A 17,862-nucleotide genomic window follows, 5' to 3' on the forward strand; every position below is an offset into this window, starting at 1 on the left:
GGGTGATCCCGGGGTATGTGTCTGGTCGGCCCTGGAAGGCTCACTCACTTCCTGGCTAGGCTGCTCTTCTCTTGGTGAGCTGGAGTTGGTAGGGGGACTATGTGTGGCTTCCTCCCTGGTAGTTACGCTGGGGTTAGTCAGTTGTATCATGTGGCTGTGGGTCGCCGGGGTTAGTGTCTGGTTAGAATTGTGTGGCTCATTCACCTCCTGACCAGGCTGATTTACTCCTGGTGAGTTGTCAATGGTGGGGGGAGTGCGGGTCACTTTTCCCCTGTTAGCCACTCTGGGGCTGTTCCTTCCCCTCTCCTTTATTTCTTTCAGTGTCTTGAAGGTCGTTTCAAAGTTGTCGAGGTTGCCTTGCACTAATATTGTTCCGTTATTGTACATGTTGACAGTCGTGGTTGTCCTGTCTCCTGGTTTATTAATTTTCATTTTGGACCCATTAGCGGTTTTTTCCTGCATAACCCTGGTATAGTGTGATTTTATTGCTGTGATCCAAGCCGCTGGCTGATCGGAGTAAAAAATGAGGTTACATTTTTTCCCAGTGCTGTACCGGTCAGCAAAAAGAGTTCCTGGTTGTTCTCTCAGCTGCTCATGCTTGATCGATTTTATAGCATTTTTTCTGGTGTTGGGGGGAATCTGGAAGAGGTTGCTCTCAGTGTCCCTCGGGAGCTGCTGTGGCTCCTCTGATTCGCTCATTATTGGTAGTGTAGAGGTAGAAAGTATTGTTGATCTTAGAATAAGCTTTTCTGGGGCCCCGGGTTTGGTGTTGCCCTCTCCCTGCTCGCGACCTTTCCCAGTCCCCGGACTCGGGCGCTCTCCAGGCCCCGTACTCACTGGCCTGGTCTGTGTCTGGGATTTGCTGATTCCCGGTGTCTCCCGGCTGCTCCCCTCCCTCTCAGAGGTCTCTGGGTCTCTGTTTTTGCCTGGCTCCTCGGGTCTTTCCCTGGCTTCAGACTCCTCGCAGACCCCTCCCCCCCCCACTCCTCGCAGACCCCTCCCCCCCACTCCTCGCAGGCCCCCCCCACTCCTCGCAGACCCCTCCCCCCCACTCCTCGCAGACCCCTCCCCCCCACTCCTCGCAGACCCCTCCCCCACTCCTCGCAGGCCCCTCCCCCATGCCTCACGGACCACTCCCCCACTCCTCGCAGACCCCGCCCCATTCCTTGCAGGCCCCTCCCCCACTCCGCACAGACCCCACCCCATTCCTTGCTGGCCCCGCCCCCACTCCTCACAGGCCCCACCCCCATGCCTTGCAGACCCCTCCCCTCATGGCCCCGCCCCATTTCTCACAGGCCCTTCCCCTCCCCACAGGTCCCTCCCCTATGCCCTCTCCTCCGCTCCCCCACTTCTCTCTCCGGCACATAGACCGTTAAATCTCCTGTTTATTTGTTTTCCCACGGCGCGCGTTCTCACACGTGCTGTTGACGTCAATGCAAATAAAACGGGGGTGTCTAGAAACAGAGGGAAAGAAAAGAAACGCGCATGCGCGACAGCAATATAAAAAAACAACCCAGTGACTGTAAGGAAGGGGAGCCTGGAAACAGGGAGGGGAAAGGTCAGCGCGTAGAGGCAGGAGGCTGTGATCTGCTGAGCAGTTCCGGCAGTGAGGCGAAGGGAGGGGAGAGTTCGGCAGGGACGGGGCGGCGGGCATCAAACAGTCACCATATTAATGGGGTGTCCCGGTGAGAAATAAAACGGATCCACCCGCGCTGCTCGGTGAAAGCCGCCATGATCTCCCCTTGCCGGTGTTAACCCGGCCCGCTAAACACACACATTATAAATGGGCGATTACGGGTTTGCATTCTTACAGACCGCGGCCAAGAGTGTCCTGGGCGGGGGTGGTGGTGTTTACCGATGCCCGGCGCCGGTGTTGGCGGCGGCCACGTCCTGTCCTTCCCCCTCTTTGTTACCCTCCTCCTCCTCCTCCCGTCCTCCCCCCGCAGCGGCCGGCCCCGCCTCTTTGTTTTTCCCACCAGTCACCCCGGCTCCATACGCCAGTCCTATTATGCAGGATGATGACCTTCTGATGCCGGACAGGGCAACAGGCATCACCACCGCCACCACTGCTGCCGACAGCACCAGCCGAACCCGCAGCAGCGCCGCCCCCACACCGGCTCCAGGCAGTGCCACCCGGCCGGCATCCGCGCAAAGCTACGGCACAAGCGACCAACAGCAGCAGGACAAGTGTCCGGACACCCTGACCAGACGGAGCCATCCTCCTCCTCCTCCACACCACGGCCGCCAGCTCCAGCCTGCCAGCCCGGGGGAGCAGCAGCATCGCCGGCAGGAGGAGGGAGAGGGAGGAGGAGACAGGGACGCGCTCGCCTCCGCCGATGCCTCTGCTGTTGCGGCCGCTGTGAACCTTGCAGAGCGCAGCCACCACCGCGGCCACAGGATGATGGAGTCTCCCGGTAACATGACGGCGACCGGCGGCGGCGGGGGGATCGGGATGTTACCGGGGCTCGGCGCCGGCTTTCAGCAGCAGCAGCTCCACCATCAGCAGGACCCCGGTGGAGGAGGAGGCGGCGGCAGCAGCAGCAGCGGCGGCAGCAGCAACGGCTCCTCCCCGTCTCCGGTCGCCGCTCTCACCGGCTTCGGCACCGCCTGGTCCCCGGCGCCCGCCGGTCAGATGAGCTCTTCGCCCGGATCCGGAGGTGCTGTTACCGCCCCGGGGCTGTCCGCCGGCCCGGGAGCCTGCCCCGTGCCCAGCCCCGCTGAAGACAGCTTCTTCCACGGCATCCCGTCCATCAACGGCACGGTTCTCTTCCAGAATTTCGCTGCTAACGCTGCCGGGATGAGCCACGGGTACGGGGGCAGCTTCTCCCCTTTACCTCAGCAGCAGCAGCAGAACCGGCGGTCTCCTGTCGGCCTTCAGCACCACCATCACCATCACCCCCAACACCAACACCAGGCCGCCTTCCCTCACCAGAGGAACACCTACAACCACCACCAGGTAAGGCTCAGGGCAGAGAGGCAGCTCCAACTCTGCCCACTGGCTCTGGCTCCCCTGCCCAGTCCCGGTTCCCCATCAGTGTCCCTGTCAGTGTCTCGGGCAGTCTCCGCATGTTTTTATCTCTGGATTTGATTCAGCTTTAGTTTAATGTTACGTTTAAAACGCTCTCTTCTGATTCCTTTCCCCCCCCCCCCCCCGGCCGCCGCTGCTTGTCTGAGCTGCGAGCCTGGTGTCCCCGGGTGTCGTGCTGTCTCTGGCTGTGTTTCTTTGCCGTGAGGGAGGTTGACACGGATCAGGAAAGGATCCGTCTCCCCTCCACTCCGACTGCTCCTGTACACGGCCGGCGAGCAGTTGGGAAACCCGGAGGCCTGTGTTTTTTTTCTCTTTTTAAACTATGGTGCAGAGTGCGAGTTGTCAACGCCTACAGATGATTACACAAAAACAAAACTCTTCAGATCTTTCTGGCGTTCTGCAACCACACCTAGGCTGAAGTTATTTAAGTCTTAAGATGAACTGATTCCGGATTGTTCCAAATATGTGCGAGAAAGACTAATTATTGAGTGCAGTTTAATAATAAGTATATTCGAGTGAATTAGTATTTTTTCCAATCGCCAATTTTCGTAATGTTGTAGAAAGATCTTGAGGATGCTAATACACTGGGGGGATTTAGTACTTGCCCAAAAAAGGTTAATTTGTGAAGAATAATTTATGCTTAATTCTGAACCAATGAGCCAAATGTAGGTGCAGTATTCAGTATGATACTGCAGCTGTGTTGGATGGACAGTAGTGACATGATGCAGAGAGGTGGTAGCAGTGGAAAATTACTGTGCAGTTTATTGTATGCACACACAACATTGTTTTCAGTTCTCTCTGGCCATTTAAAATAGGGAACAAGATTCTTAGCCAACACTGCATAAAATTCCAACTCTTTGTATTGCAAATCATTAAATAAATTACACCCTGTAATTTAAACATAGTTTGATCATCTCCTGCTTGATAGATTAATGCTGCATAAAACCTTAGTGTTTGTTGAAGTTGAAATAATACAATACTTAGCATTTTCAAATACCAATGACTACAGTAAATGTAATTTATGCAATGCGGTGAGAGAAATAGCTAGACAATGGGGTCTGAAAAATCCTATTGCACAGCAGCCAAAAAAACACTTCAGTAGGCTGCTAGAAAATGTAGTAGGACTTCAAACTACATGGTGGGCAAGCCTTTGGGATCAGGTTAGGACCTTTTCCATGATGTCTGAATGTGCTTCCATTGCTGTGCCACAGCGTTGTGGAACATCATTTGGGAAAACTGGAATGGCAGCCCAGGTTTATCATAGACTTTATAGGGACAACAAATTATTTAAATTTAATCTTAATAGATTGAATTTTTATAAATTGCATTTTAAAATCCCTAACTAGGCATATGAAATGTATTTTACAGTAATATGCATTAAGCAATATAACAATATATTGGCAAGTATGAGATTTGGAATTTTTTTAATTATACGCTTAATATTAGTCATATTGCTATGATGCATACCCTTCTTTCACTCCCCCCTTGTCCATTTGATGTGGTTGCTAGAATTTAAAAAAAAAAAAAAAAGGAAATCGCAAGATTTATAGTCTTCCAGAGAATGATTATAGATATTTTTCATGCAACTAACAGATCAGTGACATTGGTTAATTGTACCCAGGGCATCAGGAAAACAATTTAATCTAACTATAAGACCTATTACAGAGGTCAGTAGATTTTCCTGGGGTAAATTCTTCTGTACCTGAAGGATTTGATAAAATTGTAAAAGGACAAAGGTTCTGACAGAGTGCACTAATGCTGATTGTTGAAGATTTTAACCATGGGGACAGGGACCAAGTTTTTACCCAGCCTGTAATTAAAAATATGTCTTATTGCTAAATGTATGTGTATATATATTTATAATTTATGGTTTAATATTATCAGCCCATAATGAAACAGTCTCCATGGAACAGCCACCAGAGCAGTGGCTGGAGTGCAGGAGTCTCTTGGGGAGGCATGCAGACAAGGGATCACCGCAGAACTGGAGGTGTAGGAATGCCGACAACCGTGAACCAAATCTCTCCACTGAAGAAACCTTTCTCCAGTAATATTATAGCACCGCCCAAATTTCCTCGTTCAGCCCCAACACTGACGCCAAAATCTTGGATCGAAGACAATGTTTTCAGGACGGACAACAATAGCAACACTCTGTTACCGTTACAGGTAAGAACAGGACATGCTGTTTTCTTTGGCATGCAAATAGTCAAAAATAAAATGCTTTACTGTATTTCCTTGAAGAGTAAGTTGCACCAGAAACATTAAAAAAAAAAAAAAATTCTGACAAAAAACAATGGTTTACTATTTCATTCTCTCTTCCTTGCCCACTACCATATTTGTTTGAACAGTAAATGCCAATGTAATTTTTGAAGAATTTTCTGAGGATTATTAAGCTAGATGTTGTGAAGGAATTGAAGTAAAATAAGAGGAATAGTCATCCAGTCAGAGTATTTCACTGATGTTATGATTCCAGGTATCTGATGGCTTTTCTTGCATTTTTGGGCTCAGTGGCTGTAGTTAGTTTCCTGTTCCCTGTAACACCATCAGTATTTTAATTAAAATGCCGACAGTTAAAATCAGCAGAGCTCCACTAATGGCGCACTGGGAGGCATGCACAGCCCGTTGTGGTGCTGAGCCTTTTGACCGAGGAAGGCCATAGGTTTGTTCTGCTAGTCCAGGTTGAGGAATCGACCAGGGTTTGTGTCACTGCTCGCTACTTAAAAATCCCTTTTGGAAAGTGTGCACAAATAGATGTTGAGTGAGGAAGAAATCAGCTGTGGTGCTGCAGTGGGTGAGTAGCCAGCCTGCTGATACTCATCGTCTAAACTTGCACATCAAGAATAGTCACTTGGGCGAGGTGGTGGGCCCTACGTAGCTGCAACACAGCATGACTCAGCAGCTTCAGGAGAAGAGGCAAGAAATCAACATTGGCAAATGAACAAAACACTTGATCATTTTGGTAAATTATTTATTTAGAACAATGCAAGTCTACAGCCAAGAAGGAGGCCATTTGAGTCTTTGTGTCTGTGCTGGCTCTTTGCTACAGCAATCCAAAACTAATTCCTCTGCTCTGCCCATAGCCCTGTACTTAAAAATACAGTCTGATGGTGAAACTTGCTCTAAAAAGGAGTTTTATACATTATATTAAAAATGTATATTTAATGTACCTACATTCTTAGTACTTTAAAAAAAAAAGTTTAAAAAATGTAAATGGGAAACGGATTCAGTAACTGAGCTAGTGCAGCTTTCCTCTAACCCGTGTCTGATTCACTTGGTGCAGTGATAGACATGATGGGTTCACTGTTGCACCTAGTTACTGTACTGGTGTTGTCGCTAAGATTTGATGAAAGTGTAATGGTGGGTGTGTGGAATTTTTATCTCGTCCATTAGAATTGTGTACAACAACTAGCAGTACAATCACATTACTGTATTGATACCAACACACCTGGGGGGGGGGGCGGGGTGCGCAGTTGGGGGAGAAATCACATGGAAAGTCAATATACAGTTCTTGCGTGGTTCTCTTAATCACCACAAATTGTCCCGACCTGAAGTGTACCTTTTAGAATTAAAATATTTCTTAAAAAAACCCCACCGATGTCAAATTAACACATATAGAGCTTTTTGTATAATAGCTGTGGAGATCTGCGAGTGGTCTTATGTGAGGTTCTACATATATTTTCTGCTTTTGTGATCATTGCATTGGATGTTGGAAATCTTGGTTTATATTAGGAAGGTATTTTGTGCAAAATCCCCAACACTCATCGTTGTATGCATTCATGGCTTTGTGCATACAAATCTTTGATTTCTTTGGGAAATGCAGTGTAATTTAAATTCCTAATGTTAACGAACATAAGAAATAGGAGCAGGAGTAGGCCAATCGGCCCCTTGAGCCTGCTCCGCCATTCAATAAGATCATGGCTGATCTGATCCTAACCGCCAATCCACTATCACAGAACCATTTCCTGAATCTAACAGAATTAGACACACGAAATAGGAGCAGGATCAGGCTACACGGCCCCTGGGCCCGCTCCGCTACCCACAGGGCCATGTCCGATCCGAACCTAGACTCATGTCCAAATTCCTGCCCGGTCCCCGTAACCCTTAATTCCCCTTACTTCTAGGAAACTGTCTATTTCTGTTTTAAATTTATGTAATGATGTAGCTTCTACAGCTTTTTGGGGCAGCATATTCCATGGACCTACCACCCTCTGAGTGAAGTAGTTCCTCCTCATCTCAGTTTTGAAAGAGCAGCCCCTTATTCTAAGACTATGCCCCCTAGTTCTAGTTTCACCCATCATCGGGAACATCCTCCCCGCATCCACCCGATCCAACCCCTTCACAATCTTATATGTTTCCGTAAGATCGCCTCTCATTCTTCTGAACTCCAATGAGTAGAGTCCCAATCTACTCAACCTCTCCTCATATGTCCATCCCCTCATCCCCGGGATTAACCGAGTGAACCTCCTTTGTACTGACTCGAGAGCAAGTATGTCCTTTCTTAAGTATGGACACCAAAACTGTATGCAGTATTCCAGGTGCGGTCTCACCAATACCTTGTACAACTGAAGCAATACCTCCCTATTTTTATATTCTATCCCCCTAGCAATGAAAGCCAACATTCCATTGGCCTTCTTAATCACTTGCTGCACCTGCATACTAACCTTTTGAGTTTCGTGCACCAGGACCCCCAGATCCCTTTGTACTTCAGTACTTTCCAGTTTCTTGCCATTAAGATAATAACTTGCTCTACGATTTTTCCTGCCAAAGTGCATCACCTCACACTTTCCAGTATTGTATTCCATCTGCCAAATCCCTGCCCACTTACTTAGCCTGTCTATGTTCCCTTGCAGGTTTTTTATGTCCTCCTCACTCACTAATTTCCCTCCCATCTTAGTATCATCTGCAAACTTTGATATGTTACACTCGGTCCCCTCCTCCAAATCGTTAATATAGATTGTAAAGAGTTGGGGACCCAGCACTGACCCCTGCGGAACACCACTAGTTACTGATTGCCAGTCTGAGAATGAACCATTTATCCCAACTCTCTGCCTTCTGTTAGATAGCCAATCCTCTATCCATGCCAGAATATTACCCCCAATCCCATGCTATTTTATCTTAAGCAATAATCTTTTGTGTGGCACCTTGTCAAATGCCTTTTGGAAGTCTAAATACACTACGTCCACTGGTTCACCTTTATCCACCCTATATGTTACTTCCTCAAAGAACTCCAGCAAATTTGTCAAACATGACTTCCCCTTCATAAAACCATGCTGACTTTGTCCTATTAAATTATGATTATCCAAATGTCCTGTTACTGTCTTCTTAATAATGGACTCCAAAATATTGCCTACCACAGATGTTAGGCTAACCGGTCTATAGTTTCCAGCCTTCTGTCTACTGCCCTTTTTAAATAAGGGTGTTACATTAGCAGTTTTCCAGTCTGCCGGGACCTTTGCCGAGTCCAGGGAGTTTTGGAAAATTATTACCAATGCATCCACAATCCCTACCGCCACTTCCCTCAAGACCCTAGGATGTAAGCCATCAGGTCCAGGTGATTTATCTGCCTTGAGTCCCATTATTTTACCGAGTACCACTTCCTTAGTGATTTTGATCGTGTTTAGCTCCTCCCCCCCCCCCCCCCCCCCCTTTAGCCCCCTGTTTGTCCAGTGTTGGGATATTCTTAGTGTCTTCTACTGTAAAGACTGATATAAAATATTCATTCAGTGTTTTTGCCATCTCCATATTTCCCACCATTAATTTCCCGGTCTCATCCTCTAAGGGACCAACATTTACTTTAGCCACCCTTTTTCTTTTTATATAACTATAAAAACTCTTACTATCTGTTTTTATATTTTTTGCTAATTTACTTTCATAATCTATCTTCCCTTTCTTAATCAATCTTTTTGTTATTTTTTGCTGTCTTTTAAAGTTTTCCCAATCCTCTATCCTCCCACTAGATTTGGCTACCTTATATGCCCTTGTTTTTAGTCAAATACTATCCTTAATTTCTTTACTTAGCCACGGATGGCTGTCTTTTCTTTTACACCCTTTTCTTCTCAGTGGAATATATATTTTTTGGAAGTTGTAAAATAACTCCTTAAATGTACACCACTGATCATGTATCGTCTTACCCTTTAATCTATTTTCCCAATCCACTCTACTCAATTCCGCTCTCATACCTTCATAGTCTCCTTTATTCAAGCTTAGCACGCTTGTTTGAGATCCAACCTTCTCACCCTCTAATTGAATATGGAATTCAACCATGTTATGGTCACTCATTCCAAGGGGATCCTTTACTAGGACATTTTTAATTAATCCTGCCTCGTTACACAGGACCAGATCTAAGGTTGCTTGCCCCCTGGTCGGTTCAGTTACATACTGCTCAAGAAACCCATCCCTAATACACTCAATGAACTCATCCTCAAGGCAGCCCTGCCCAATTTGATTTGTCCAATTAATATGATAGTTAAAATCCCCCATAATTATAGATGTTCCCTTATTACAAGCCTCAACTATTTCCTGATTGATACTCCGTCCAACAGAGTTGCCACTGTTCGGAGGCCTATAGACTACGCCCACTAGTGTTTTTTTCCCCTTTATTATTCCTTACCTCCACCCAAACTTTCATTATCCTGAGCTTTTGACCCAATATCATTTCTCTGTATTACAGTGATTCCTTCCTTTATTAACATAGCCACCCCACCTCCCCTTCCTTCCTGCCTGTCCTTCCTGATCGTTAAATAACCTGGTATGTTTAATTCCCAGGCATTGTCACCCTGCAGCCATGTTTCTGTAATGGCCACAAGATCATACCCATATGTAGTTATTTGTGCCATTAACTCGTCTATTTTGTTACGAATGCTACGTGCATTCAGATAGAGAACATTCAAATATGTTTTGTGACACTTAGTTCCTGCTTTTGCCCTTTTTATTACTTTACCTTTTACTCCATACCTTCTGCCCCTTCCTGACACGCTCTGGTTTTTAATTTCCCCACTGCTACCTAAGTCTATGACCTTCTCTGTTGTCATTTTTATTATTTGCTCTCTGGGAACCTCCCCCCCACTAGTTAGTTTAAAGCCCTCTCTCTACAGCCCTAGTTATATGATCCGCCAGGACTCTAGTCCCAGCACTGGCCAAGTGAAGCCCGTCCCAACGGAACAGCTCCCTCCTGCCCCAGTACTGGTGCCAGTGTCCCAGGAAGCAAAACCCATTTCTCCCACACCAGTCTTTGAGCCACGCATTTAACTCTCTAATTTTATTTGTCCTAGCCAAATTCGCTCGTGGCTCGGGTAAGAATCCAGAGATTATTACCCTTGTGGTTCTGCTTTTTAATTTGGCCCCTAGCTGCTCAAACTCCCTCAGCAGAACCTCCTTCCTTGTCCTATCTATGTCGTTGGTACCAACATGGACCACGACAACTGGATCCTCCCCCTCCCACTCCAAGTTTCTCTCCAGTCCAGAGGAGATGTCCTTAACCCTGGCACCGGGCTGGCAACACAGCCTTCGGGACTCTCGCTCTCGGCTGCAAAGAACTCTATCTATCCCCCACCACTACAACATTTCTTTTAACTCCCCCCACTTGAATGGCCCCCCGCTCCACGGTGCTGTGGCCAGGTTGCTCATCCTTCCCGCAGTCCCTGTTCCCATCCTCACGGAGTAAGAGCCTCGAACCTGTTGGACAAGTGCAAGGGCTGCGGCTCCTCCAATATTACCTCCTGGATCCCCGTACCTGCCTCACTTCTAGTCACACCATCCTGACCCTGGCCATGGACTACATCTGAATTAATTAATCTAATTGGTGTGACTACCTCCTGATACACAGAGTCCAGGTAACTCTCCCCCTCCCTGATGTGTCTGTGTTTGAAGCTCGGACTCCAGCTCTTCAACACGGAGCCGGAGTTCCTCGAGTAGCCAACACTTACTGCAAATGTGATCACCGTGAGCATCAATGGTGTTCACCAGCTCCCACATATTGCAGCAGCAACACATCACCTGATCTCCCATTCTATGTAATTAATTAAATTTATTAATATTATTCTTAAATACCCTCTGCCCCGATTCTAGATGGTGAATATCACACCTTAGAAACTATAAACCAAAGAGATTTAAGCTTAAAAAGGGAGAAATACTTACCAACCAATCACTTACCCGCTTTCTGGTGACATCACACTTGGATTACTTTTTACCTCTCTCCCTCTGAGTTCCCAGACTGGAGGCTGGTACACCTTACCTGGTCTCTGGGGCCTTTTATATGCCCCGCTCTGCCGCTCGAGATTCCCGCCGACGCTGTGAGGCCTTACCTGGGTCTCTGGGGCCTTTTATAGCCCCGCTCTGCCGCCCGAGATTCCCGCCGACACTGTGAGGCCTTACCTGGTCTCTGGGACTTTTATAGCCCCGCTCTGCCGCTCGAGATTCCCGCCGACGCTGTGAGGCCTTACCTGGTCTCTGGGACTTTTATAGCCCCGCTGCTGCCACTGAAATTCCCGCCGACGCTCGAATATACCTCATAGAAGCAGTTAGCTTGACAAACAAAATCTTTTTGATGAATATGTTTAAAATAAACCCTCTGAGTGGGAGCCGCCTTCTTGGTTTCACATAAAGTTATGTTAAAGATTGATCTGAATGTGACCAGATCAATCTTGGCTAACAGTCTGTTTTAGTGATATTGGTTGAGGAATAATTATTGGACAGGACTCCGGGATAACTAAAATAAAAACAGAAAATGCTGGAAATACTCAGCAGGTCAGGCAGCATCTGTGGCGAGAGAAACAGAGTTAACGTTTCAGGTCGGTGACCTTTCGTCAGAAATTCAACTAGATTAGTTAGACATGACTTGGTCTTTACAAATTCATACTGGTTCTCTCTGATCAGTTCATATTTGTCCAAGTGCTCAGTCACTCTGTCCCGAATGACAGATTCTAATAACTTCTCCACAACAAACGTTAGACTGATAGGTCTATAGTTTTCTGGGTTCTCTCTCCCACCCTTCTTTAAGTAATGGAGTGACATTAGCAATTTTCCAATCCAAGAGGACAGTAGCTGAATCAAGAAAGTTTTAGAAGATTATGACTAAAGAAAGATCATGACAAAGAAGATATTCTACACGAATAGCCTGCAGTCTATGGTTCTGTCAGTGGTACGGCACCTGCAGTTACCTGCAGTGGGGCATGCAGGCAGACAACCTCCAAATGAGGAACTGTGTACATGCACAAAACTGACTGAACAACTTCAGGATTTCAGCATTTTTGGCATTTATCGCAAAAGGGTTTACTCGCCCCCAAGTGTTGTTAAATTAGAAAGCTTAAGTTATATGCACTATAAATGGGATGCATCCATTTGGAATCTGCAGTTTTTCACTTTTAGAATTTTTGGGCCGTGTTAGGAATGTTCTAAGCTACTCATTTAATGTGTATCTTAAACTTTGTTATTTGTAATGTATAAAACTGGGGTGTTATTAAAACACTAATCTTGGAGTCACTGCGTGTGTTGCTTAGTCTAGATTATTTATTAAAAAGCTAAATCACAGCCTTCCATTGGATTTAAAATAACCATTTATTTAAAAAAAACAAGATGTAGGGTGCAGAATTTTTTTTGAGCCATTAATTTAGGAAACCACATGGTTTTTATATTAAACTGTATCTGTTGGTGCATTCCCTCCTAAGTCATGCCATCCTTTTTTAAAACACATCACAGTGAGACTCTCCACAATTTCTTCCCCTCCTCATAGTGACTATACATATTGCTAGCTTCTTATAGACGATGTTTGGTATCCAAAATCACCAGCAGTTGCTGTGACTGTAATTGCCAGATCATTATTAAATATACCAGAATTATTGTTTGAAAAATATACTAATTACTAAAGCAAATCTTGTTATTTAGGTCCACATAAGTAAATGCCAAGGGAAGCTGAAATGTATCTTGTTCATGTGACCATGTACTTTGATACCCAATTCAAGTATTCCAGTCAGTCACCATTATACTGTAGTAGGCGAATTGGAAAATATAAAACACTGGATAACACCATTTTACCTAATTAATGTTGATAATCTACCCTGTGTTATGATGTAGAATTGTGCAGTATTGATATGAAATGAAGCATTGCTTAACAGAGGGCTGTAAATTGAGCTGTAATGGCAACCATGTTACAATTAAGTATTTTTCTGAACATTCAAAACAGTTTTTTATGCTTTTTACGCATGAGTAAAATTTTCATCTTGTTTGCATAGAAACGGAGCTTAATTTATTGAGCGATGATCAGAAATTGATTCCTTTGCTACTTATTATGCTGAGCAGAGATTGGTTATAAACAGAAAGAAGATCTGGCAATATCTTGGGAAATTGTGTATGCCCAGTATGATTTTCTGTCCATTAATGGGCAGAAAATTGCAGGCTGGGCAGCTTCAATTTTCTGAGATGTGCTCCATGTGAGATTTGGAGCACAGAATCACTCCTGTGGTGACTGCTTCCTTGCAGTTCGATCTCTTTAATCAACAAGAAAACTAAAAATAATCAATGTGTATCTACCAAAACAAGCTCACTGGAGAAAATGTTCTTTCATCATCTTAAAGAAAACTTGTTGCTGTAATTGTTTCATATTTGTTCAGTGTCTTAATATTGACAACCATGTGGCTCTGTTCATGATTATGCACATTTTTGTAGACGTAGCCTTCGGTGAATATTTGAGACTAAAACTGTATGAGTCCTTCAGTCAGTCTTACTTTTACTCATGAAAAGCATTAATAGGCTGATTTCTACCTTCACCTAGGACAATAATGGGTGTTGGAAATACATCAAGTGTACAGCACAGAAATAGGCCATTCGACACAACTGGGGCTGGTCTATGCCGGCATTAGGCTCCACACGAGCTTCCTCCCACCCTACTTCATCGAACCCAGTCAGCGTATCCTTCTATTCCTTTCTCCCTCTTGTGCTTATCTAGCTTCCCCTTAAATGCATCTCTGCTATTTGCCACAATTACTGCTTGTGGTAGTGCGTTCAACATTCTAACCACTCTTTGGGTAAAGAAGTTTCTCCTGAATTCCCTATTGGATTTATTAGTGACCATCTGATATGTATGGCCTCTAGTTTTGGACTCTCCACAAGTGGAAACATTTTCTCTACATCTGCCCTTTCAAACCCTTTCATTGTCTTAAAGACCTCCATCAGGTCACCCCTCATCCTTCTCTTTTCTGTAGAAAAAAAGCCCCAACCCATTCAACCTTTCCTGATGGGGATATCCCCTCTGTTCTGCTATCATCCTTGTGAATCTTTTCTGCACCTTCTCTAATGCCTCTATTTCCTTTTTATAATATGGAGACTAGAACTGCGGACAGTACTTCAAGTGTGGTCTAACCAAAGTTCGATATAAGTTTAACATAACTTGTCTGCTTTTCAATTCTATGATTGTTTTAATATTTTTCATTGATAACTTGAAGCTTCAATCACTTCGTCTCTCCCAGGGAAAAGCAATCTGAGCAATCATTTTGGATCAGAATGGAGATCTGGTTATCAAAAGACGAAGATAATTGTGAAACGAGAGGTGGGGTAGTTTTGGAACTGGATGTATTACTGCCTTTATATTGGTACATGTTTAGGTTGGATTCCAGGAGACCAGCATCCTCGAGCCAGCTCCCGTCATTTACACTACTAAATATGACTCCGAGACAACAGAAAACTAGTTTTACAGCTCTGTTGCTGAGATAAGGGAGCCGGATTTAGCAGCATAAATGTTGGGTACCAACTCGCCAATGAAGGTCTCCTGGGATCTGACCTATACGAGCGGCAGTACAGCTGCTTTTATAATTGACGTAACCCATGTTCGTGCCGCCAGCTCCCATTGGCGCAACTGGTGACCGCACAAAATTAAACTTGCTGCATTTGGTGCGGCTGGCCACTGGGAAGACCTAATTTAAGAAAACATTTTTATGTAATTGAATCTTCTCGGCAGCTTGCCTTAACAAATCCAGCAAGGTTTCTTTAGAGTTGCCTCCAGGAGCCATGGCAGTAGCACAGCATTTGACTCAATATAAAAGTGACATAACTAAAATTGAGTGGCGTGAACAAACAAAACACGCAGATTTCATTGCCAGTCTTTGTTGAAAGCTTTTCCTAGTTATGGTTTCCATGTACTTCATTTTTGTACAGCTAGATGACCTCCAGTCTATTCATTGCATTGTGATGAGAAATGAATTATGTTAATGTTATATTGCTGCAGAACCTGTTGAAGTCAGCTGTCTAAGGTAGTTTGGTGTAAATGAGCAGGGAATAATACTTGACAATTTGTGGCACTTTTATCCCCTAGAATCACTGAACAAAATATAGGGAAGAAAATATATGGATAGTTAGAAATGACTTCAGCCAGGCAAAAGATTTTGGGTTGGAGTTTAGGTGTTTAAAAACTCTTTGAATGTACATTACAGGTTGTTAACGATTCTTGATCGAAAAGTGTTTGTAGACTTGATCAACAGCAACCACAGAGAGGCAGTTTTGTATGAAAAATGTTTTTGGGCCTATGTGATCATTTGAAGTAACATTCTTTTGATCCATAATACAATATTAGATTATATGTTACAAACGTGACCCTTTTTCTGCTTCTCTTATTAAAAGTGTTGAGTTTGGGCCATTTGATGGCTTATTCAATCAATGCCACCTACCCGTGATGAGGTCTGTGGGAAGCACATGCCTCCATTACTTTTCCAGTGATGTGATTCGTCATTATCAAACCCTGCTTCGTAGCCAGCTTCCCTGCCCCTCTTCCAGGGCAACTCTGGATTTGCCTATTACTCAGGCATAGGCCCTGCTCGCTGCCTTCCCTGGTTGGTAGCTGCCTGCAGCCTCAACTTAGACCCAGTTTCCCTATGCTGGAGGTAAAGGCCTCCTGATTTTCCAGCCCCAGCATCAGCTGCAAGGCCTCCTGCTTTCTCAGAGGCAACAGATATTTCCTGTCTAGAAATGGCTCAGCAATTCTGGGCAGCTGCCTCCAAGCGGAAACCCAACAAGGAAACTCGGAAGGACAGGAAGGGTCCCTGTGCCTGCCACCAATTTCAAGGCGGAGACTCTAAAAATTGTCCTAAGTCCAAGCTGACTAAATGTTTTATACGGCTTGTGTGTTTAGTCTATTGAGTGAAGATGTTGCAGGGAGAAGTGGTAAAAGAGAGAAATGTTGAGAGAAAATCATTGTTCTTTAGCAATGGGAAATGCCTTTTACACGATTTGGCTGTGTATTGTACGATTCTGCGCTACATTTTCATACTCTTAAACTCTGCAGTGTGGTGCCTTTATGATTTTCATTATAAAAATACTTTCATTTTTTAATGTTACTAATGAGGTTTTATGGAGCCAATTATTAATAGTTAAAGTTTAGTTAACAACCTACTGGTTATTAGGTAGATGGAATTGAGATTTGATTTGCAGCTTATTGATTTAATAGCTGTTTAGTAACCAGGATTAGTTAACATCATTAGCAAAGGAACTGCCAGAAACAAATTGCACAGCCTGTGCCGAGTAAGAGCATAATGCGTTTTATTGGAAAATTGCTGCCTACACTCGCATATATAGACTGCAAATTTAATTGAGGAGGCGGGATGGGGGCGGGACAGTTGGTTTCCGGATTCCGGTCCCGCTCCCAGCTGCAGCCACACTATAAATGTGATTTTCACTTGATTGGCCTTGTTAAGCCCGCCCTGCAGGCTTCCCGGCCAATTAACAGAAAGCGGGTCTGATGACGTCATTTGATGACGCGTCATCAGCCGGTTTCCTTAAAGGGACTGCGTCCATATGGAGTTTGACCGTTGTTCTGTCAGTGTTTGACAGCATTGAGGTGCTGCAAACACTGACAATCACTGCACAAAGGTGAACACTTGCATCCAGGCTCTCCAATGACTCCCTCCATATGGAGGGAGTCATAGCATACAGGGAGGTTCTCTTCCCTTCCATGGTCGGAAGAGACCTCCCCAGGACACCAACGTACCTAGAACCTCCACCCAACTCTTTCTATCTACTTTATCACTTCCCCATCTCACTAGCCACCCCTCACACTCGCCCTCATCCTACTGCAAGCATACCAGCTAACAACACACAAGGGTAGGCACTTGAGAGGTTTAGCAATGTCCATGTGAAGTTTCTGGTAATGTGCTGTCATACAGTGAAATCTCTTTTTCAAAAAGTGTCCCTTATTGGACAGATCTGAGCGCACATTGAGAAGTGTCTTACTGAGTTCCAGTGATTGTTCAGACATAACTCGCCCGCCCCCCCAGTCTATAGTGATGAGAGTGCATGGAATGGCTTGGACATTAAAGGGATGCTTCACGGCGCTGGTGTGGGATGGTGTCAACCTGGCGCATCATGTGGCAGCCAGGGTTAACAGCATCAAGTGAAGAAAATCTGGCTATGGTGAAGCCATTGCTCTCGGGCCGCAATGTTGTCGGGCTGATGCCCTGTGTCCAGGTGATGGCAGAGAAGGTTGGTGATGTTGGTGTTGGGGTTGATATTGGTGTTGGGGTTGATCATGGAAGGATTCGAAGGACCAAGGTCTGATTGTTTCATGTTGCTGGAATAGATGGCAGCTGCAGGTGAGATGACCGAAGCGATCTGTCACTGGTGAGAGAGGTTCTCCCAATGAGGTGGCACTGGACATCCAGTTGGATCTAAAAACCTGTAAGCTAAAGAAATCTCTGTGTATTAGAAATGCAGTAACCAACATTTTCTGCGCTCTGAAACTGACCATCTTCAACATGGCTTCCTTGACACCACTTCTGCAGCTGTCAGCTTTTCACAAACCTCAGAGCAGACTCAAATCACACCAGGTTGAGCTGACGTGTTCCCCGAACAGCGGG

General features: G+C 45.2%; 1 protein-coding gene across 2 annotated transcripts in view; it reads left to right on the forward strand.

Moving 5' to 3' along the window:
- The first annotated feature begins 1,699 nt into the window (after positions 1-1,699).
- Positions 1,700-17,862, forward strand: part of cpeb2 (cytoplasmic polyadenylation element binding protein 2) — a 190,836-nt gene continuing 174,673 nt past the window's right edge. The window contains exons 1-2 of one of the 2 annotated variants that reach the window (XM_085966119.1): positions 1,700-2,956; positions 4,913-5,191. In XM_085966119.1, the coding sequence (XP_085822245.1) occupies positions 1,784-2,956; positions 4,913-5,191 (1,452 nt within the window). In that variant the 5' untranslated portion in view covers positions 1,700-1,783. The remainder of the gene's footprint in view (positions 2,957-4,912; positions 5,192-17,862) is intronic. The other variant, XM_085966127.1, reaches the window with a different exon arrangement.

This window comes from Somniosus microcephalus, chromosome 2 (assembly GCF_052327205.1).
Source record: "Somniosus microcephalus isolate GS21.2 chromosome 2, FLI_Smic_1.0, whole genome shotgun sequence".
NCBI classification, from domain to species: domain Eukaryota; kingdom Metazoa; phylum Chordata; class Chondrichthyes; order Squaliformes; family Somniosidae; genus Somniosus; species Somniosus microcephalus.